At 29.7% G+C, this 24,458-nt stretch overlaps 1 protein-coding gene across 10 annotated transcripts in view; it reads right to left on the reverse strand.

Annotated features, from left to right (window-relative positions):
- Positions 1-47: 47 nt before the first annotated feature.
- The window catches only part of LOC145745274 (3',5'-cyclic-AMP phosphodiesterase 4C-like), a 40,792-nt gene continuing 16,381 nt past the window's right edge, over positions 48-24,458 (reverse strand). For 5 of the 10 annotated variants that reach the window (XM_082563298.1, XM_082563299.1, XM_082563297.1 and 2 more), the window contains 15 exons: positions 15,093-15,284; positions 14,767-14,806; positions 13,295-13,368; positions 12,351-12,534; positions 11,882-11,975; positions 5,689-5,826; positions 5,349-5,446; positions 4,733-4,834; positions 4,219-4,380; positions 3,747-3,846; positions 2,971-3,125; positions 2,314-2,436; positions 1,877-2,059; positions 1,346-1,476; positions 48-1,255 (listed from right to left, as the gene is read on the reverse strand). In XM_082563298.1, the coding sequence (XP_082419424.1) occupies positions 1,039-1,255; positions 1,346-1,476; positions 1,877-2,059; positions 2,314-2,436; positions 2,971-3,125; positions 3,747-3,846; positions 4,219-4,380; positions 4,733-4,834; positions 5,349-5,446; positions 5,689-5,826; positions 11,882-11,975; positions 12,351-12,534; positions 13,295-13,368; positions 14,767-14,806; positions 15,093-15,284 (1,993 nt within the window). In that variant the 3' untranslated portion in view covers positions 48-1,038. Of the gene's footprint in view, positions 1,256-1,345; positions 1,477-1,876; positions 2,060-2,313; positions 2,437-2,970; positions 3,126-3,746; positions 3,847-4,218; positions 4,381-4,732; positions 4,835-5,348; positions 5,447-5,688; positions 5,827-11,881; positions 11,976-12,350; positions 12,535-13,294; positions 13,369-14,766; positions 14,807-15,092; positions 15,285-15,504; positions 15,910-18,466; positions 18,644-19,177; positions 19,401-20,670; positions 21,786-22,653; positions 22,925-24,458 lie in introns of those variants that run through there. The other 5 variants (XM_082563300.1, XM_082563294.1, XM_082563302.1 and 2 more) reach the window with 5 other exon arrangements.

A 24,458-nucleotide genomic window follows, 5' to 3' on the forward strand; every position in this document is an offset into this window, starting at 1 on the left:
TATATTAATATAACTGTACTAAAAATTAAAGTTCTTAAATTCTTCACTGCAGCTTTAAATAGATTTTGTATTTCTTTCTTTCAAAGAAAAGGAACAAAACTAACAAGTTTAACAACCGCAAACATTAACATTGCAGCAACATATAGATGCTTTCCGATGAGGCGACAAGGTTATTTGGGGTTTGAAATAACAAATATTACCTTTCTAGGTAATTTAAAATATTTTTTATGATCCAAAATTTAAATGTTTTAAATGTACAAATACGTCAGATAATAAATAAACAAGTGCGAACATAATTTGAAAATAAAACTGTAAGTTTTTTATAACAATGTAAAGTTTTAAAGCATTTTTAAAAATTTTTATCCAATTTTTCCCTAATCTGTTTCTAGTGAAGCCAGTAGTAAGACTGATTAAGAGTTTGGTCTTCACAGTGAACATAATGCAATAGTTTATAGGTGCAAGAACCAACAATTCAACAATAAATAGATAAAAATATTTAAGTTGAGTAAGAAAAAAATCAATTTTAGGAAAAACAACAAAATTTTGAAGCGAACAAGTAAAATATTCCAACAAAGACATTTGCCTTTTAATATAGCAACTAAAAGCAATAAAAAAATAATAAACATATGATTCAAAAAGTTGGTTTTACAAGGATTTAAGGTTTGTCGCTTTTTTATTATTACCAACAATATTGTTCTCACGTTTCTAGCACGAATCAGGCACAGCACCTGAATATACAGACAAATAATGATAGGCTGTTACCATGGAAACCCTGTTGCTATGGAATGGCGGTATAGGCATTTTTTGAAGAACGAGGGAAAATAAATAAGTTTGCGGGGTGTGCTGACACACGGTAGCGCCCTTGTGATAATGGCAGTGAATAAGCAACTGACGTCACCAATTATTGTCTAATGTGACATCATAACTGCATGTTTATTCTAATATTGAAGACATCTTTTCTTGCCTCGCTTGAAGAACTTTAAATGACATCATCATTTAAGTATGACATCATAATTAACCCATAATGACATCATCATGTCATAAATTCCCGCTTTTTGGTTTAGAAACAGGGTCTTTATTAGTTTTTTTTTCCTCATCAAGGGACATGTGGAATTGAAATCGGGTCTTTGGGTTGTGGGGAGGAACTGGGGTGCTGCATTCATCCTCCTCCTCATCACAGAGGGAGGTATCAGTGGAGGAATCAACATCCAAGGTTGTGTCCACCTCCGACTCTTCACCTTCAGTTGGAGAAGGACTGAAAAAAAAAAAAAAATTTTATTTAAAAAAATTAAAATTTGGACACGAAACTAAAAAATAAAAAAAGAATTTGATATTTTAAGCTTACCTTCCAGGCACCAGACTTGCGTAGTATTCTCGATTTAATCCAAGTTCATTTATAATTCCTTGTGCATAAGGATTCACTAAATCTGCCCAAGTTTCCAGTAAAGGATGGACCACAAAGTCAATAAACATCACCTGAAAATTGAATTCAATTAGTTTAAAATAAAATTACTTTCTTAAATTATTTTTTTACATTTATTGTTCCTAGATGAGAAAAAGTTGACCTCACAACCTAAACAACGAGTAACATCAGTTACCCAAACCCAGTCTTGGGTTAATTTTGCCAGTTTGGGATACTATAGATTATATTTGCCTGGTAATTAATCTTCTAATTAAGTATTGGCTCAGCAGGAGTTCATATTGTTTATTATGCCATACTCAAAGGTACAACAGTATGAGGAAAATGGGAATTGAACCTGGGACCTTATGTAGTGAAGCCAAGTGTTCTGACCACTACACCATCCTACTGGTTAATTATTAGTATAATGCCATCAAAATTGATCCAATATTTAGAAATTTTATTTAATATGCTTACCTGTGATTTTTCAACTGAAGTATTATGTCGGTCGCACATCGGACTTATTTCCAACCCTGCTTCCCTCTCAACATCCCCCTGCATCCAATATTCATCCATTATCCTCTCATTCCACTTCTTGTACATCTCAATTGGTTTGGCAGGATTACTAAGGTCAGCACAATGAACCATGTTTTGTAAAACCTAAAGAAAAAAAAAATTAATAATAAATAAATTATTATTGAGTAAGTTTAGTAGGAGTTAATAACATTATTAGTAGTTTTATAATTTCCTTACATATTTTGTATTATATTTACACACAAAATTGTACATGCTAGTTTAGATTAAGTTATTTGGTAAAATTTACTTTCGTATATTACATACATACAAAAATGACAAGCTGGTTTGGTTATATAATTAACTTAACCCTTACAAATAAAACTTTTAAGTATTTTTACCTGGATTCTGTCAGTATAATTATCCAACATTAGGACCCCTGAACTTGCCACTTTCTTTGTTTCTACCATAGTTTTAAGGTTAGCTAGTAGTTGCATGTGTTTTGACATATCAGTTGCTAAAACCTGGATGAAAAAAAATACAAAAGTTTAAAGATTTTTATAGACAAAAATTTTTATATTACCAAATATTTTTAAAATAGGTATTAATGTTGGTAACTAATAATTCACTTTCAAAATGTTAAAGAAATACGGTAGAGTAGAATAAAAGATACATTATTAAAAAACAGGGCAGACAGCTATAAATTATTTAAGCGTACATGTATAATACATCAAATGAATCGTCAACATAATAACAACCACCCAGATGATTAACTGTATCCAGTATTGCAGACTGCAAGTGTTTACATAGAAATATTACTAGGAATTTACCAAACAATAAAAGCTAACGGCGCCTGTAATTCTTAGGCCGGAAATAATAATGCGTAAGCAGTATGACATGCTGATTGACATAGTAATTTAAAACTTAATTTAAATATTATACATCTGGCAGTTGCAGTGTATTGTAAATTATACTGACTATTTAAATCTGTGATTTTTTTCCCATTTTTATTGCAAATTAAATACAGAAAGAATGTTTGATTTAAAATATCAACTTACCATGTCTATTGCCATTTTTCTGAAACTCTGCCATTGTTTTTGTGAGAAATGATCGAATAAATCACATTGGTCTTGCTGCATTAGTTTGAAACCAACCGCTAAATGATGATTTTCTAAAACTGATTCATCGTTGTACATTATTGCCAGTTCACTACCTGAAAAATTAAAGTTATTTTTAGTTAAAAGTTATCTTAAATATTCCTAAAAAATGTAAAAAAGTGGCTAAAATTGGAGACCAGTTGTATGAAAACAATTTGTATTTTTTAATATTTTATCTGAAATTAAATGGCTTTATACTTGAACAACATATTGTGTTTCTTATTTTTTAAGGTTTATAAATAATTCAGGTTCCTCTCTGAAGAGAGTTAATCAAATTTTAACTTAAGCACAAATCAATAACTACTTCTGCTCCCCAGAGAGAACCTAAATTTGGATTTTAACCATGATTCAGTTTCGGAAATACGCTCATTCAAGCGAAAAATTAAAAACTTAAATAGAATGAAAACTTTCAGAAGGGGAAAATATAATTTCCGTTTTATTGATTAATGTTTTAAATAACTTTCTCAAAAATAAAAATATAAGATAAGCTGCCAATTCGAATATAGAATAATAAAAAACAAATTTTTCATAAACAAAAACAATTTTTCAATGAATTAAAAAACAAAGCAAGACCGGTTTCCTCATTAACTAAAAAAAGACAAGGCTTAAGTAATCAAGAATGAGCAGAATTGTGTTGTTATGTTTAAATTTATATAGATAAAACACAGTAAACTTACTGTTGTTGCAGTGATATTGATTGTTCAAACCAGGGTGATCGACATCGTGCATTCCACTCGCAAACAAGGCAGCCAATACCTCTAAGTCAGTGAACACACTCTGTTAACAAAATAAAAATAGTTAAATTTATTATTCTGTTTTAAACATAAGGTTTTTTACATGTTTTTTATTATTTAGTACTGTTTTTTTTGGTTATATTGAATGGTATTAATATGATGTTAAGTAGATGCAAAAAAGGACAACAAAAATAAATCCAAATTTTGTTCTACTAATTATTTAGGCTAATTTTTTTGTCTAGTATGTAAGTTAGAAATACAAAGTTCAAATACAAAGTTTTACTCTTATTTACACACTGCTTTTGTATTTATTATAAAGTTGCAAAGCTTTTAAAGTTGTCGAACGGTCTAAAAAGTATCGCTTTTATCAAATTTTACAAAAATCAAAAAAAACTTGAAATTTCAAGTTACTTACATCAAGAGCTGCTGAGGAGAGAAGGACGTGAACAGATTGTGCAACATCAGCAGCATGAACACTATTGTGATAGGGGACTTCCCTGTAGTGATCCTCCAACGTCATGAGATAAGTTAAAAACTTCTCCGGTGATAACTTAAACTTCACGAACATGTCGCGCTTCTGATTGGTGGAAATAAAGGTTAAAATTTTGGTCAATTTTTAAAGAATTTAAGTTTCAAAATTTTAGGTAAATATAAAACTTTAACTATATTAATTAACCATAAAAGACTAATTAATTCTGTAAAGATCAAAGTTTAATTCAATTGACGTCAACTAAGATGAGGTAAATTAAACACAGTTAAGTGCGAAATGCAAATATTTGCGAATTCCATTGGTTATAAGTCAATATTTTTCAATGTACAAAGAGCAGACTATGAGCTCATAATATTCTGCACAATTACTTTTGTTCTAGGTAATAAGGGGAATATTTAACAGGGCTGTAATGTTCAAGTAGTACTTAGAATTAACTGACCTTGCATATAGAGTACATAACACAAGTTAAAGGTCGATTGTTGCTGATATTTGCAATTTTAAAAAGGTCGATCCCACCCCAGTGATCGATATCCTCAAGTTCCTGGAAAAAATTAATTAAATTTTAATAAAATTACTTTAAAAATCGGAAAGTCAAAACTATAACAAAATTACAGTTTATAAAAGCAATACAAAATATCGGTATTAAAAAAACTAGGTGTATTTTATTAAAATTACTTAAAAATCAAAAATACATAAATATTAAATAAATATAATATAAACCCCTAGGGATATAAACAACACAACCTAAAAATTATTTAAAGAAAAGTATAAGAAAAATGCTGTAAGCTAAAATCCTATAAAATATTTATATTTCACAGATAAGAATAAACATAAAGTGCTTTAAATTGAATATTACATTACAGGACAACTACAGCCTTTTATAGTTAAATTCAATTTAAATTTTATTTTGAAGACAACAAAAATTAGATAAATAATTTAAAACTAAAACTTTACTATAAAAAAATTTTTGAAGTTTTAATAACCCCAAAAGTTATATTTTTCATGTGTAAAATCTTAAATAAATAAGAGATTTAAATAAAAATTAATTTTCTTACTCTTTCTAGAGCAGCTTCGTTGCTGACAACGACCCCAAAAGTTGGAATTTTGTGCCATCTTGAAATAGTGTCACGGTGTCGATTACATTGTTTAATTCCTAATTAACAAAATATTGATTAACTAATTGCTAACTAGTCAATATTTTCAACATGATGCAATTATGTCAGAATCAATTATTCAGCATAAATGGTGTCACAACAAACATGTTATGATGTCATAATAACAGTATTACATTATTTTGCATCAGTAGGAATAGAAAACTTGTTTTTTATTTAGTATTTCAGTAAACTTTGATATAAAAATTTTAAATTATGAAATTTTTACTGAAAATTAATGTACCAGTTATTTTGCCCATAATCCTTCCTGTTGGGTTGACATGATGAGTCTTATTCTTGCCCAGAATATTGGGTGAGGACGGCCTTTTTTCCTTTTCCTCTCCTTGGTCTATATTCGGTGACATCACATCGTTCTGATTGTCTGTAAATCGAGGATAAAGTTTAATATTTTCGACATAAAAAAGTGAAAAAAATAACATTAATTTAGTGTTTTGTAAGTTATATATTTTGCATTAATTGCAACTATTTTTTAACCGTAATTTAACCTGTGTTAATTTAGACATTTTTAAATTTAAATTCACAAAAAACAAAACGATCCAAAACCCAAAACCAAAGTTAAAATCTGCTCTAAAAACTAACAACAAAACCCTAGCAAAATTCTATAGTAGTAGACATACTAAAAAATCCAGAATCTGTTGAATATCTTGCTGATAGTCGCCGATGTTCAGGGTTCAAACCCTCATAAAAAACAAGTGGGTTATGGTGGCTGCGACTGGGTAACGCTGGGACTGTATCAAGTCTGTTATTTAACATACATTCTTGAGGGTTGTTCCTGGCGCACCCGTATTGGGTCTGGGTGTTGTTTTGGGGTTTAAACGTAGGGTGAGTGTTTGATTGTAAAGTGGGGACCAATCTTATATTCTGGGGTGATAAAATCAAATTCAAATTCTTTGTTCTCCCGTCCCACGACGCGTTAAACTGATAGTTACGTGGCGAGTTAGGACAATGCTCTCTACAACTCGCCCTTCTTTCGCTGAACAAGCGTTCGCTGTACGAACTATTCCGCGTCGTTCGCGATTTCGAGTTGTTTAAAATAAGCTGAATACGACGCGCTACGAACGACAAATGTTCTCGAACTATTCTGTCGTCCAACGGCGATGTATGACAGCATTGTGACGTCATACACAAGTCGTTATAATCATCGAATTTCGGGCGATAATCGAACGATGTTGGTTCCCTGTAGATAACCCCCTCGCTCGCTCTTCTGTGGTTAACAACGGGGGCAACGGGGCATACCCTACGTAGATGGGGTTTCGTATTTTCCTTCTTCATGTTAAAATCGTTGTTAGGGGGGTAGCAACATAAACCCACCGTCGAAGCCATTTTTCTGAAGTTTTTAAACGTTAAACATTGAGACCAGGTTGTATTGTTGTTAATATCATCGATATGTGACGTCATAATCCTTTATATTATTTCCTCTTTGTTATATCGCCTTGTCAAAAACGAATACTAATTATTGCACCTTATTGCTGAAATATTTAAATTAAAACCAAAATATTTAAAACTTGACTGAATTCAAGTTCTTTTAATTTAAAATCTTTAAAATGAAATAAAATCTGACTACTTTAAAGCTGTAATTATAATTCTAATTAAAATACTAATTAATAAATTTAAATTCTAGAATATAAAACATCCAAAAAATTAAACAAATTAAATTTAATCCGAATTTAAAATCGATTGAAATATTATAATCAAGATCGTTCACCGAGGCGCCGCGCAGCTGACTAAAGACTACCAATTTACTGCATTGTCGCTTTTCTATACCGTCTATGACGTAATAAGGAGAGAAAAAGGCGATATCGATTGCAGGTTGCAAGATTATTGTTCGACAGATGCGCTATGACATCATAATAGAAAAAACAATTACCGAAACTTGGTGGATTGTGTTTCGAAAATTCGTTATTTGACTGAATTGCTTGAATCAAAAATAAATTTTATTCTAAAAATTTTAGTTTTTTTTAGATTCGCGATATATCATGACTTCCTTGTGTTAATTTATGAACAATAACTCGATCCTTACTCAACCCTTATAACTAAGTTAAACTTTTATTAATAAAACAGGTTTACAGAACTTAAAATCATTTTAAAGTGAAATTATTCATAAATTTAAACTTATTTATAGTTTGAACTCAGACACTGATTAAACTGGTCACTTATTCGGTCACAATTCACTCAATTAACACTGAACAATCCTTACTATCTCGTCATAAAACTCCTTTCGAACTGAATGTACGTCAAAAATGTTAATCATTATGTTTATTGCTCACCCATTCAACTTAACAACTGCCACTATCTACTTACTATGACGTCACAATACCAGGTGGGACGACCAAAGCGTAGAATTTTTCCGATAAAAAAAGTGGAAAAAATGCAAATTTTAAATTATTGTTTTTTAGAGAAAATATAACAATTTTTACAAAACTTTTTTTTGTATATAATTTAAATTTATGTATTTTTTTTATTTAAAAACTTGACTAAGATTGCAAAATTAACGCGAAAATTGGAAATAACGTTTTAGTAAGATTTCCTATGACGATGCCCACGAAATATTGTTTAAAAATAATTTTTTTAAATAAATTAAAAAGCTGACAAAATTTAAATTGATCTTAAAATAAACCAGTTTGCTAATTAATTAAAAAACAACTAAAAAAGAAACTTAATTGGCTTAAAATAAAATAATTACAAGTAGACTAAAATAAACTTATTTTAAACCCAACAAAATTATAATTAGCAATTAAAAACGTTAATTAACTACGCACACTATACTTAAAGGTATTATAGCCACTTTTTGTTACTTTTAAACTAATAAACTTGGTATTATTAAAGGAAAATTTTTAAAGGCTTAAAGGTCCTCTACCTTAACTTTTTTTAAAGGCCCTCTACCTTAACGAACCTAACGCGGCAACTAAATAATTATTTGTGTTGGTTACCTTCTACTTTGTACCCACTTATAACCACTTCAACTTTTGAGGTTAGCTAGTTCATTACCTCTACTGACCTCTATTGTTAGATTACCACTACACGCTTATATTAATGTTATACTAAACTTTAACCGAGCATACTTTTAATAATTCTAGTATTTTAGTATAGAACAATGGTTGTGATAGTAGCAGGTAAATAAACGGAACTGTGTCACAACTATTGTTTCACTGAAAAATGTTTTAAAAACGGCATAAGTGAAAGTTCTTATAACTTTCCATTGAATGCTTTTACAAATGACCTAATAATAAGCATGTCTATGATGTAATCTGTCGTAACAGTAACACCGTCATTCTAATAAAAAGATCTTTTCAACTGTCTGTATATTTATTTTGTCTGACTTCTCAAAATCCCCACAAGTATAATAACCTATAAAGAGAAACACCATGTCGCTGGAAACTACATAAAATAATAGAATAAACATTAAAACCTTGAATAAACCAATAAAAACCACAATTCACGAATTTAAAACACTTAAAATAACATTTTATTCTTTCCCCTAACTTCAAATCTTTTATTTTTATGTTCGTTTGATTAATTAACAACAAAAATGTCAAAACTCGTTTAATAAACGACAACCTATTCTCTTCCAACAATATGTTCTATTACGAAACACATCCTGCATTGTGACGCCACAAGAAGTAATCACATGTGCGTCACAACACAAGAGAGTTAGGTTACAACATTCCAAAACGAATAGAAATGAAGTTTTTTTGTTGAAATAAAAAATCCCTTTTTTGTAATTTTAAACATTTAAATTTTTGGGAATTTTTTAAAAATTTAAATTTTACAATTCAAGTTTTTAACTGATTTTAATTTTTAAACTCGCTAATTACTAACTAATCACTAATTATTATAATTAATTAATTAAACAACCTTACAGACATAATTTTAACACAAAAAAACTACCAACTAATATTAATAACTTAAAACCTGTTATTCAGAGTTAACCAAAACTTTGAATAATATTCAACAAACTGCTGGAAACATGTTTTGGCTCCGGAAACAACGAATGACGTAAAACAAAAAAAAAAGAAAATTTTTCGTGGAAAATGAGAACTTGTTGCCCTGGAGCCAATTTTGTGGCAAATTTTTTGTTGGTTTTGAGTCAACCACAATTTAAACTTTGCCAAGTTTATGAACTTTAAAATTCAATTTTTCAAATATTTTAAAGGTCATAGTAGTAACAGTTATTATTAATATCACATTTTAACCAAATTTTTTAACAAAAACTAATTATTATATAATTATGTGGCTTAAATATTGAATGTTCGCAGAAATTAGCATAAATTATTGACATTTTATTGTCTTAGGCACTTAAAATTACTAAATAAAAACCTATTTCTTTAAATAATAAAAAAAATTCTAAATACATCATTAAAAATTTTTAAAAACACCTTTTCTTAGTTATTATAAGATTTATTACAAATCAATAAATGACAAACATTATGAGAGGTTTTATGCAAATTAACTGACTATGACGTCACGATAGACTTTATACCCAGACAATGATTAAAATAAATTTTTAAAAACAGCAAAAATCCCCCCCAAAAAAACGTTAAAAAATTGTTTTGTTATTTTTTGCAAAAAACGTTGAAGACATTTACTAATAATTAACAAATCTTAATTAGTAAAAGTTAATTACCGAAATAACCTGTCTAAATCTTAACAAACGTGATTAAATGATTGAAAACATTTATTTTTTAAAACACACGATTTCTTGAATAATTATTAAATCAAATGTTTATTATTCTAGAAGATAAAATCGTCTAATACTCAGAAGAGGATTTCTAAATTTAAAATTCAAAGTTTATTTATTTAAATACTTCCACTTCTTACCCTCAAAATCTCTAAAAGTTTGTCAAAAAACGCCAAAAATTAACCCTACCCGTAAGGCTTTATGACGTCACAATATGCCGCGGCAAATATTGGTTTTAATAGTTCTAGAATATAAAAAACTATATAGCTACTACTGCTACTAATAGTTAATTGTTTTAGTATTTGAAATCGAACAAGGGTTATGACGTCAATCGAACCACAATGACGTAGTCACGCAAATGCAGAATTAAAATTGCGCAATTGGTAAAAATATTTCAATCTTGCTAATTCTGCAAAATATTTGCGGTTTTTTAATTTAAAAAAAATTAATTCAAAATTTCTAAAAAAAACTTTTTTATTTTAATTTAAAAAAAAATTTAATTTTTTCTTTATTTATTTTATCACGAATCCAACTGACCCCTCTTAATAAACAAACTACTATAATGCTTATGACGTCACAGTCTTATCATTGTAGATTAATAATAATCATTATGAGCTCATAATGAACGTAGTATTTAAGATAAAAAGTTGAGATGAGGTTAAAATTATTGAAAAAAATCATAAATTTAAAAAATTAAATTTTAAATCAAATTTTTAGTAAGAAAAATTCTTTTAATTTTTTGCACCAGAATTTTTTGCGCTATTTTTTAACAATTTTTTTTTTGTAAATTTTCATAGAAATTAAATTGCAATTAAAATCTATGTACAATTCCACGAATATGACGACATAAGACGTTAAATGACCATTCATACGTCACAATAATAATGCAAATCCCGTTTAATTCTCGGTAAAATGCACCCGAAGAAAAATCATTCAAAAAATTAACAAAAAAATTAGAGAATAAATGAATTTAAATTTGGTTTAAAAATATTTAGGTAAATATAAGATTAAATATTAAATAAAAACCTTTAATTAGGTTACGTAAGATCCTCACATAAGAACCCACGTAATATTTTTAATAATTTTTAAACGAATTACATAAAATGGTAAATTAATTAAAATTTGGGATAATAAGAACCCGAAAAAGATTTGTTTTAATTAAAAACCGAATAATTAACAATAAAAAACGATTATTTAACAAATTTAACCTCAATTTGAAAGTTTAAACAAATAAAATGTGAGAAAAAGACATCTTTTTTATGTTTAAGAGCAAACAATAGAGAGGTTAATTAGGTTTAAATGATGTCACAATTAAGTTTCAGGTTTCAATTGTTTCGTAATAACCAAGCTATTGTTAAAGTTACTTTATATAACACATATATATCATATATCTCTTACAAAGCCCTATTTATAATAAAAACACTAAATATAATTAAATTTATTGTTGTTTAACTGAACACTTGTTTTTAAAACTTGAAATATTATCCAACTTAACTTTCATAGCTGCGCACTCTAACGCCAACTAGCGTTAACATTAAAATAAGTCTGTTATTTAAAACAATTTCTAAAAACATCTTTAAATGCCTAATAAAAACATCTTTAAATGCCTAAAAAAACATAACTAACACAACTCTGTCCTTTACACAACATATATTAACAAAAAACAGTTAAATTTCAAAAAAAAACTGCCCAAAAATTGTCTAAAATTTTGAGTAAAATCGAATTTTTAAAAACTTACCCAGAAAAGTTGTTGAAATAAATTCGGAAACTTGATTCCCCGATTTGCTCATTCCAGAAAGTTGGTTTAATTCTTTGTTTAACATTCGTTTAAACTAGAATTTGAATAAAATTTATTGTTACTTTACAAAACTTTTAGTTAAGCACGTAATTACAAAAAAAACAAAAAATAGGAACTTTTGCATGTTTAAAAAAGAAAACCAAATGTTATTAAGATCACATTACTGTTATGTTACAACCATTTACCCAAAAACGCTTTATTTCAAATTGGGTTTAATTTTATAAAAATTTTGACCTAAATTTCGTAAAAAAAACGAAATTTATAAAATTTAAAATACCGAAAAAAATTTGGTAAAACAAAATTTCGAATTTCGGTCAAACGTTTATTCGGTCAAATATTTTCGGTAAAATGTTTGGATATCATTTAAGTCAGTAATAAAACATAAAACTCACAACTTTTAAAAACTTACTTTATTTGAGGCCATCTCACTCACACTCCGGTGAGTTTGGACCGCATCGAGTTGATCCAGACACCAATCCAGCTCCTCCAGCGTGTTGATTGCTCTCTGCATGAACTCCTCGCTTCCAGGGGACACATTGTTCATGTAGGAGTTCACGTTCGGGCTGGGAGGGGCTTTCCCGCCGGGGGAAATTCTGAATGTGAGAATTAAAGTGTTTTATTCTAATTACAAAACCAGAGTTTAAAATAAGATTTCAAATACGTTAAAATTGTTAATTAAAAAGTTATATTACGTTATATTAATTAAAAACATTTAAAAAGTAATATCACGTGACTTAAATTAAGGTTTAAATTTTAATATGTTTTTAAATACAGTAAGTTGTTAATTGGTTAATAAAATTTAAATATTTTCTTAAAAATTTAAATATTTTCATAATATCAATATAAAAACGCAAAAAAGAGTTTTTTAAATTACAGATTATAAAAATATTTAATCCACAAATATTTAACTCTTAAACCACTGAAAGCGAAAGAATAATATCTGAGCAAATATCCGTAAAACTTTTATAATAATAAACCCACTCTTTATAATAGGAAGAATTGAATGTTATTTTACCGACCTAGTGTTTAAGCGTGATCCTAAAATAACAAGGAATTCTCTTCATGAAAATATCACAAAATTTTGTTTAAAATCTTTTGCAAATTAAACTTTTTAAAATCGTTTATTTAGCCACAAAAAAAATCATTTTAAAATCCTGTAAAGTCATTATTACTGCACTATATTGTTGCACTATGACGTCACTATTACTCCCTTATGACGTAACACTCTTTACACGGTATTGGACCTAAACAAATAACGCCACACCCGACCTAATAACGAAACACATATTTTATAAGGTCGTTCCAACAGGTTTATGACGTCATACACACAAAATTATGACGTGACAGACTTACCGGTTATTGGCGGAAGGTGAGATGTTGGTGAGGTTGATGAAATCGTTGCGGACTCGGCGGAGACTCGCGAGAACCTGGACAACAATGTTGGAAGATTAACTTTAAATTATCAGAAACTAATTTGTTTAAATCTAAACTTAACAAAATAAGAAGATTTTATGAAAAAGCTTAGGACCGTAAAGTACAAGAGTTAATTTGAAAACGGTAAAGTAAAAGTGATCTAACTAAATTCTAACCACAAGGTGGCCTCCACATCTCAAGAGCCATTTATTTTTACGAAATATTTAATAATTTAGTTCGCTAGTTTGGTTAAGCGGTCATGGCAGCAAACTACGAGCCGAAAGGTTTCGGGTTCGAGCCGCACCATTGCCACATTATTCGCCTTTGAGCCCGGCGTTTACGGTTAGCTCAAAACACGTCATAACAGCACACCCCTACTCGATAAAAAATATAAAAACCTATCACCTTAAGGTGATATAGAAAAATATATATTTACTATTTTAATTCTAACCACAAGTTAGATTTAAATGTTATAATAAATATATTTATATCTCTGACAAATTTAATCAATTTAAAATTAAACTAAGATAAACATTTTAAGATAATTTAATTTATAAATAAATTCTAATTTCCGATTTAACCCAATTTAAAGTGAAATTAATTAAACAGGTTGTAATTAACAAACATTTATGAAATTATTAATCTAATATTTTAACTAATTTATCCGTTTTAGACTCTATTTGATGTGGTTCAAAATATAGCAATTCACAGATTAATTTAAACCCAATTAACAACTTATTAAAGTTAAATTAATAACATTAATTAACAATTAATTTTAAAATTAAAGTATATCTATAAGTTTAAAATATTAACAAGATAATATTTAATATTGAGCAAATGTTAAGGACTTATTATTGTATTGTTACTAATAACAATACCCATTGTTACGTAAGAATGAGAAATTACGACAAAATGTATCGAAATTTGGGTGACATTTCGTGTTCACTGATGCAGACGAAGCTAAGTGTTCGCGTGCGAATAAAAGTTTGAATTATTTTAAAACAAAACCAAACCGTGAAAAGGGAAGCCCTAAAAAGTGGGGGGAGGAGGGACTAAAGGAAAAGTGTTTTGTAGTTATTTTAAGTTCCAGGAGAAATTGTCTTCTGCATTTTTTAGAATTTTAGCAATGACAGTTTTTGCTGGTTACTTAAAATGACCGATTAACACTTCTTCTTAAGCCTTTTCTTAATTTCTCTTTTTAGTGCTCCCTCCCTTCCTGCTTTCCCTTACTCCCTCTCCTTTTAATGTTACCCCGTGTGAAAAAAAATCGATAAAACTTGAAATTAACAAAATTTAAACGTTTTGCGAAATTTTGTATTTTTAATTATTTTAAAAGATTTTAAATGTTTATTTAAATAAATATTAAATTTAATTGTTTTTTCTTAACAAAGCTTATTATGACGTCATATTACCTGTGCAAACGGCGTGACGATAAGATCTTCGACTCCATGTCTGTAACAAAACAAAATATTTTTAACAATGTTCGACTGATGACGTCACAAACACAGTAAGGTTGGTTTCGACGACGATTTATGACGTCACAATCAAGGTATAATAACAAAACCAACCCCCACGTGTTCATGACGTCACTTGATAATTATTACATCACAAACTTAGCAACATGACGTCAGGTTACATAATAATGTCTCCAAGTAGTTAGTGTTGGAATATCAGATTATGACGTAACACTCATGACGTCAATTTTTTATACACAATCAGACTATGACGTAACACTTACGTGTCGCTGACGACGGAGGAGTTCCTGGATCCGATCTTGGGTGAGGATTGATCGAACTCGTTGTCGGATCGGTAGAGGAAGCTCTCTCTTCTCTGGGAGTGTGGCATCGCGGTGGAGTGGAGGATCATTCCGGGAGAGGATTGCGGATCCATTGGACTTCGCATCGGAGTGATTCCGTTTTCAACATCAAAGCTGTAGAGCAAATAAAAGGGAGTTTTTTAAATAATTTGTTAAAATTAAAATTTTTAAATTCCACAAGCTGCAACCAACGAAACGATTTCTTATTTTAAAACTAAACTTTTGCGTCACAACTACTGCGTGACGTCATATAAGTCAAACGGAAGTCACTTTTGACGTCACATCCTGTTTAACTTTAAACAAAAACATAAAAAACTTCAATTCTAAAATCAACCTAAATTTCGGGTTTGCAATGTTCGGTAGGGAAGCTCGATTATGACGTGACAAAGAACGACGCGGAACCAGGTAAATTCCCCTGATCCCAGTGGGGCGCGGTGACGTACTCTGCGCCGATTCGGGGGAACTTAAACGGAGTCCCAGGGGTCGTAACACGTCACGACTTTCTTCGTTGTTTAATGACGTCATTATTCTCACAACGGTTGGTGACGGGGGTAAGTACCGAATTCGAGAGAGGGACAAGGGTACTTATTGTGAGCACTACAAAGGGATTAAACTTGGATCGATAAAGAGGATTGTGATAGAACAAACACAGTATTGTGACGTAACAATATTAAAATCCTTTATACCAACTGTAACCTTTTAATTTTAATCTAGAATTAGTTAAATAAGAAGAATTTAAATAAAATATATTCTAGAATTACTGTTGCTAATTTTAATTAAAAATCAAAAAAAAATATTTTAATTTCTATTAATTTTATATTTATTAGCTTCTGCAATTCTACATCTAAATTATATATCAAATAAAACCTTAATTTTATCATTTTTCTACACAATTTAAACATTTATTTGTCTCTAAACTTAAAAATCTTTGCCTTAAAAAGCTGCAAAAATATAAAAACATAAATATTCAGCTCTGTTTTAATAACATGGGACTCAATATCCAGGCTCACTAAGCTACAACGAAGTACTTCTCTAAATATAAGTATCTATACAGATATCAGCCTGAGGCCTCTAAGCCTGCTAAGCTTTATATATGTTATAGCACGCTCGACTAGGTTTTACTATTTATAATATTGAACATTTTGTGCTAAGGGACAGATTGCGCTCAGTTTCCGGTATGTTTTAACGCCATGTTTCGTGTTATTAATAATATCTAGCTTTTAGGGTTTGTCCTCAATGTAGTTTAAATATTAATAACTTTAAAATCGATCTAAAGTTCAACTAAGAAGATTACAATAACTTATAATTCTAAATTTATATTTTTTCTGTTGGCTTTTGTATCTTATTACATCTGTTTTAACTTTAAACTTTAAACTGTTATTTACGCCTGTTTAAACGCGAGGCTGAGTGTACCACAAAAGGGGTCGACTGAAAATGAGGGAATGGAAATTGAAGGAACGGAAAATGAAGGAACCGGAAAATGAAGGAACGGAAAATGAAGGAACCGGAAAATGAAGGAACGGAAAATAAAGGAACCGGAAAATGAAGGAACGGAAAATGAAGGAACCGGAAAATGAAGGAACCGGAAAATGAAGGAAAGCAAAAAAGGAGAGGGCGGAATCTTAAATACTAAAACGCGGAAATACCGTTGACTGTTTATTTAGGATTACTGTCATTTATTCGAGAATTGATAAGCGATAATGAGTTAATTTTTATTACCCCAGCATACCCTAACTCTCTTCTATAAAATGCCCGTTTCTTTCTAAAATAATATTGACTTAAATACAAATAAACAGTCAACGGAATTTCCGCGTTTTATTTTTTTAAGATTCCGCCACTCCTTTTTTCACTTTCCTTCAATTTCCGTTCCTTCATTTTCCGGTTCCTTCATTTTCCGTTCCTTCATTTTCCGGTTCCCTCATTTTTCGTTCCTTCATTTTCCGGTTCCTTCATTTTCCGTTCCTTCATTTTCCGGTTCCTTCATTTTCCGTTCCTTCAATTTCCGTTCCTTCATTTTCCATTCCCTCAAATTCCGCGTCCCCCCACAAAAGTGTTAAAAATAGAACAAAATTAACGTTGTTTTGAAACTATTTTAAGTTCATTTTTTCCCCTTTTTCTATTTTTTAACTTTTTAAAGTTAAATTTATAATTACTTTTTAAAACTTTGTCTAATATTTTAAAACTTGACATTATCTAAAATCTACGTAAATACCAACTAAAAAAACCTCTTAATAAAATTGGTATCATATCCTTAACCTAAAAGAAATATCTTGTCTCAAATTTAAAAAAGTTACTTTTATAACGAACTATTTTTTGTTAGCGCAATATAAACGCCAAAGTCGTAAAACCATAAATCTTTTTATGAACAACAAAGTAAGCTGTAACTTATTCCCTGGTGTGATAAACACACAAGTAATAAAAAAATTTGCCCTTTTTCTTGAATATTTTAAAGCAATAAACCTAGAACTTAATTTAATATTTATTTTTTCGCAATTTGAAAATCACTAAAATATATCAAAAACTTTATTAAATTTCTTTCTAAATAAATATAAGTTTTAAAAACTTTCAATAACTGTTTTATTTTTTATATAAAACTGTCAACTAATAAATATTTTTCACTGAAACCTAAAATTTTTTCCTGTATTGTCTAGAATCAAAAACCAACTTTTAAAAATAGAATTTCTTTATAGAAAGCGAGCGATGCGGAAATGTTTAGAAGCTGTTATAAAATATTCAGTAGTGTAGAACAATATATTAACAACCGACCTTGTTTTCCAAACTTCGTATAAACTTGTATTAACCGAGTGAAAAGTTGTACTAAGAATTTTTTCCTACGTAGCCAAGCATAAAATTTTAACTTACATTGATTAAAGGCGTAAAAGGTTGGGTTACTTGACGTTCTAACACAAAAATACCCAATTTTTGGACGTTTTTGCACAAAAAATTCAATTTAACAAAACAAAATTTGCTAAATTTTGTTTTTTTTTGATACACTTTTAGGGTTCTACCTCTATATGACATGTTAAAGCTGTTTTTAAACTGTAACCTGATATTTTACGCATGACTGAAAACTATTGTTACGTCACAATTCAAAGAAACGGAGAATTTAGGGATTTTGGTTCAACGTGAAACATTTCTGATTCCTGACAAAAATATTTACCTCATTGTTTGAATAACAATACAACAATCAAAATATTAAATAACAATCACCAAACAATGAATATTATTTTCTCTTGTTAAAAGAACAATTGAACTGACTAAAAACTTAATTAAAACTGATTTTAATTTCAAAATACCTGGTTTTTAGCAGACGCTGTGTAAAATTATGTCGTTTGGCGAGACCCGACATTTTTTATATTATTGTTGTTGAGCAATTAGCATAGATTTTAGATTTATTTTAAAGCAACTTCCCTACTGCGCAAATGACAAAGTGTTCCCCTAATAAGCATAGGCGACTTAGTTTAATATAAAAAGTTGGGCAAAATTTATTTCGCTTTAAAAAATTTATATTTTTTTTGCAAATATTCGTTATTTAAAAAGTTTAAAAATCTGTAAATATTTTTTTTGTTCAACCCAGTTTTAAGTTGTTTTAACTTTATATTTAATTTACTTTATTATTTTTAAACACCAATTTAAGGCGTTTTAAAAATTTATTTGACGAATTAATTATCTAAATTATTTAACCAACTAATTTTTAACACAATTTAAACCTAAAGATATTAAACAACTTAACTTTTCTAATTAACTTAAACTAGATAAAATCACCCTTTCTATAACTTAATTAGACGCCAAAAAAACAAATTCAAAATAAAACATTAATATAAAAACCCCACATACATATTCTGCATTATTACGTAATAATTCAACATAATATAGCGCGCTTTAAAACCCGCGATATTAATCAAATAAATTTTCAACTTCTCAAATAACGGTGATCGACTACTTCCTGCCAATAATGACGTCACAAAGCCAGTGTTGCCATTTCAAATATGACCAAATATACTCACTTGAAAGCTAGTTTGAGTTTAGGGGTTGGGGTGTGGATGGTATAAACGATATTAAGAGGTCTTGGTCGCATTTTCCTCTTGTACATACTATTCCCTTTACCCAGTTGTATATAATCCATTCACAGTTGAATAATTACAAGTTTTAAAATATAAATATTTCCATTTTTAAATATTCCTTGATTTGATGATCCAATAAAATGTTTAACCAAAGTAAAAACTTCTAGTTCTAACGCTTACAAGTTCTAGATTAACTTATGGGTTATTTTTGACGTTTTTACGAGTGAACAACCTCAAATTTATCCCTTTTTTCTACAACAAAACAACCTTTCTTACTGTACCAACATTACCTTACTTTTAAATCAAATAGAAACCTTTTATTTAACTTTACACAATTTCTTATAAACACTTGTACAATTGTCCTAACAATACAACCTTTATTGACGTCATAACACCACCTAAACCTAAATGTTCCCTTCTTGTTATATTAATAATAAATAAACCCTTAATTTGTATGTTAATTATTGATGTTTTGACCAATCTTTCACAACTCTCTGTTTCAATGACATTTTAAGCTGTTCAACAGAACTAAAACCGGATATGAATATATGCTGACCTTACACTGAAGTACTTACAAATATAACTTATATTTAAAACCTACTATATATAAGTAAAACGTATAATCTAACACTAATTACAAATTTTTCTATATTTAAACCTAATTTTTTTTAAATAGAATCATTCAATAATGCTTTAAGTCTATATTGATGAAAATATATTAATGACACACCAAATATAAATGCTTTAAACCTAAATTTATATTAAACACCACACAAAAATGACGTTTTTGCCAAGGAAGTCAGACCTATACCCGACAGCTCGTTTTCACTTAATTTAATTCTCAAATATTTCTCATATTCGAGTATATCGATTAAAATAAGAATGTCAACAAACTGGAGTTATTTTTATCTTATTCTGATCACGACTTTTTATTTAAAACTCGTTCACTTTAATTCACATTTTAATTTGTATTTCGAAATTCTAATTCGTATTTCGAATAAAAATAACTTTAGAATTAAAGTACCCAATCAACATCTCAAAATAAACTATATAAGTTATTTAAATGTTAAGTATTTACTTAAGTTTATGGCTGAAATATACAAAAAAACTCAATTTTTTCATGATTTATCCCTCAGCTAATTAAGCACTAAATCCTAATTAAAAGCACGCGGTATTAGTTTATGGATATTCTCATCTCTCCTAATAGCTCAGGGCAACAAGTTTAATAATCTTATAAACAAACAAATTATCGCCTCAACGGCGACCTCACAACCCTTAAATCACAATGCACATATTGTTACGTCACTATAACACATGAGTGATGTCACAAACTGGAAAAACCAATTTCCGAAGTCCGTGTAAACGAAATTGCGAAAATTTTAAGAAATTTAATTTTGTGACGTTGTGAATCTTATATTATGACGTCACGAACTCACCTTATGATGCTTTCAGACTCGAGAAGTTGCTCTTTGACCATCGTTAATATTTCATCTTCGTCGTAAGTTAAATACATGTCGTAACCCAATGGTGTCTTTACAACATTTATCGGGACCGGACAAAACAGGACTGTTGACTGAAGTAAGCCCCCGTCACCGGCCACCATCTCGTGGCTGTACGCACCGGACTTACCGAGTAACGACCCCGCCGCGTTATTTTCCATGTATCTTAACAAACAGTTGTAAGCCAAAGAGTTCGCTCCGCTTCTTCGCGTTGTCATTTCAGGAGTCGAAGCGGATTTCGGAAAGTGCGGAGCCTTCCGAGTTTCCGCGGATAACGTCGTCGTTTCTCCAATTGTTTTTAATGCGGACAAGAATTGTCTCCGGGGGGTTTCGATTCCGCGATTTTTTTCCTCCTTTTTCTCCGCGATTCTTCGATCGCTCACACAAACGGGAAAATCCCCTTTCATGCTGTCGTACCTCAAAGCAAGATTAACATCGCCAGACAGACTAGAGTTTTGACAATTTTGTGACAACGAGGAGGGGTCTTGACTATCGTGGTGTGGCGTGCCACGACGATTTAAATCCGACTTTGTGTCCAAACTTTGAAGTCTTTGAGCTAAATAGGAGGAATCAAAATCCGACGATTTCGCGGACTCAGATCTTCTTCGATACGATGACGTCGATGGACCAAATACGTCAACATCGTCTTCAATATCCCGTGACGTCATACCTGATGACGTCACGCCACTTCGTCTATTAAACCGAGAACTCGTAGATGAAGTATCTGTTGTTGTAAATCGTCTTTTATCATTTAAACTTCTACTAGAAGAAGAGAGAGAAGAATAGGAGGAGGAATAGGAGGAAGTGGGAGCAGTTGAGAAGAAGCATCTTCGGAAGAGGTTGCTCGATTTAATCCCTGTAGAACTGGCGGAGGAGTAATCCGGTCCTCCTCTGCTCTTTAGTCGCATCCGAGCACTCAACATCGATTCATTGACAGGAAGAGGTTTCAGAAAATTCGTCTCCTCCCGTTTCCTCCTAGGAGGAGTGGAGTGGGAGGAGTAGGAGCGATCAAGAGGCATGTTGAACAACTTATTCCATTTTTTCCAAAATAAATATTGCTAATTTTATTTTTCTTGTTTTTAGTTCTTTATTCTTTTTAACAATTCTGTAAATATTTCTGTTTTCTTTTAGTCAACCTTCAAAAATCTTAATATATCACAAAAAAAACATTTTTTGCAATAATTCTATTTTTATCAAGATAAACATTACATAATTTCAACTTACATTTTTTGCAATAATTCTATTTTTATAAGGGTAAAATATAAAACTGTTTAATGACTGAACTAAGTATGACATCACAATCAAATCATTCCTTACAAAACTTTTAAAATCAATTAAACTTAATCTTATTATGACATCACAAACCCTCTTTATTCACACGTGAGACCTGGTAACAAATGTGCGCTGGAAAAAAAAGGAAAAATTATCACCTTTTCTATGCAGCTGATTATTAAATAAACTTTTAACTAATTTTAAACACACTTTTCAACTGTTTTTAACCTTATATTGATGCACAAAAGAATTAGGTATTTTTAAACGTATAAACTAAACCAAATTATTTAAATAACAACTGCATTATTATTGCTGCATTATTCGTTAACTAAAACGTTGCCCTGATAATCACATTCGGATCGATATTGTGACGTATGTAATGTATATTATGACGTGATAATGACGTCAATAAAAGTGCGAACTTGATTATTGGAATTCAAGAATAAAGTTAAAGTTAAAACCCAGCGTAGTTCGACAAAAAATAAAAATTTTTAAAAAATTTTATTTTGTTTTTTGTATATTCTATAAACGCATTCAATTTTTATTTAAGTGCCAATCAATTAATTTTTAATTAATAATTACCACTTTTTGTGCTTGTTTTTTTAATTAAAATCCGAATTATTTTTTTTCAAATTACCGATCTCTTACCCCGGGTTTGAATCCCCGTAACTGCCACAATCATCCAAACTCGCTGAGTGGTAAAAACCGTTCCAGACCTTCCGGTTCGGGATCGGGATCGGACGGGACATCCGGTCCCGCTTCGGAAGGATCCGAATGTGACTGGGGTTGACGGAGGAGCTAGGTTGGAAAGCCCCCTTCTTGGAAGTGGGGTAAGTTTGCAGGGATTGTTGTTTGTAGAGTTTGGGTTTTATAGACTTGGTAGCCATACAGAAATTGTCACTTTTCATCGCAGTTTTTCAACTCAAACTTTTTCAATTTTTCCGTTTTTTTGAAACTTTTTTCTTTTAAAATCCAATATCAATTTTTTCAAAATGTTTTTCTTTTTTTAAATTCTATTTTAACTTAAAAATTTCTTTCACAAAAATTCAAATATAAAATTAATATTTTTAATTAAATTTTAGTTCAATATTTTTGAAATCTGCTTTCTAATATAGAGCATACATTTTTAAGATTTTTATTCAAACAATTATAATTCTACTTGTCTAATATATTAAAATCTTTTTTAAAATCATCCATGTACACAAGAAGTATATACGTTATAACTTTGACCACTAGAACTAACCACCAATGATAAATGATAAAATCTGAAAACAACAACTTAAATTTAACAACAACCCAGTTTATTCCAGCAATTATGTTTGCACATGGGTCGTAAACTTAAATAGTTCGTCCAAATATTTGATTTTCTCCATTTAGAATGTGTCAAACAATTTGTTATCAACTTATTTATGTAAAATAAGTAAATATAGATTTAAAAATCCAATTTTAACATTTTTAAAATCAAAAAAAATTTGGTGGTAAATAATTTTAAAATTTATTGTTTTTTTTTAAACAAGAAACTTAAAATAAAATAGTAATTAAAAATATTTATTATAACTTTTGACCTTGGTTAAAATTTTACCATAATTTGGTTAACTAAAATTGAACTAAATCAGTGGCAAATATTAGGTCAGTTAGTTTATACTCTTCACTTAGTGCCCTATTACATAAACCGCCTCCCTATTGACGTCATAAAGCCCATTGTGAACAATAAACCCATGCCATATCACACACAAAAACCGGGTTAAATAATTACTGAGTATACAAAACGAGAGCTATGCAAATATTAACATTTTTCAGTTTTGTTTAAACCTGCATTTTCTTGAGAAATTGTAATCATTTTTAACTCAATTTTGCACAATATTCTTACTATAATCAAACCACCATTTTACTTGAATTAATATATAAACTGATTTATTATTAAACGCTATTTCTGCTGAACTAACAAACCTAATTTATAATTTACAAAGTAGTAAAAATGTCGTAAAAATGATTTAATTTGAAAAACCCAAACAATGACCAAGCATAAAGAACTTAAAATTTGTTAAAATTATAAAACGCAGCTGAAGAAATCTAAATATAAACCTAAAACCAAATATTTTTGGGTTTAACACTTTCCACTTTTCTCTAACCATTCTTGCAAAACTGCTAACTAGAAAACGAGAACAAATACAAACAAACTCAAAAAGCGTAACTGTTGACGTCATAGGACACCACAATTGGTTTAAACTCAGTCCAATAAAACAAAACCCAGAGGGTCGAATCTCGAATATTGAGTTACGATATAACTTTATTAAAATCACGTGACCTTTCGGAATGTGCACGTGACTAAGCGAACTTTGAGTTCTTTTGCAATCCCGTGAGTATTCACTTAAACTATGACGTCATAATTACCTTGTACTCAATTAAAATAATGTTAATATTAACTCTCTACTACCGACTTCCATTTTTAA

Source organism: Corella eumyota, chromosome 3 (genome assembly GCF_963082875.1).
Source record: "Corella eumyota chromosome 3, kaCorEumy4.1, whole genome shotgun sequence".
Taxonomy (NCBI): Eukaryota; Metazoa; Chordata; class Ascidiacea; order Phlebobranchia; family Corellidae; genus Corella; species Corella eumyota.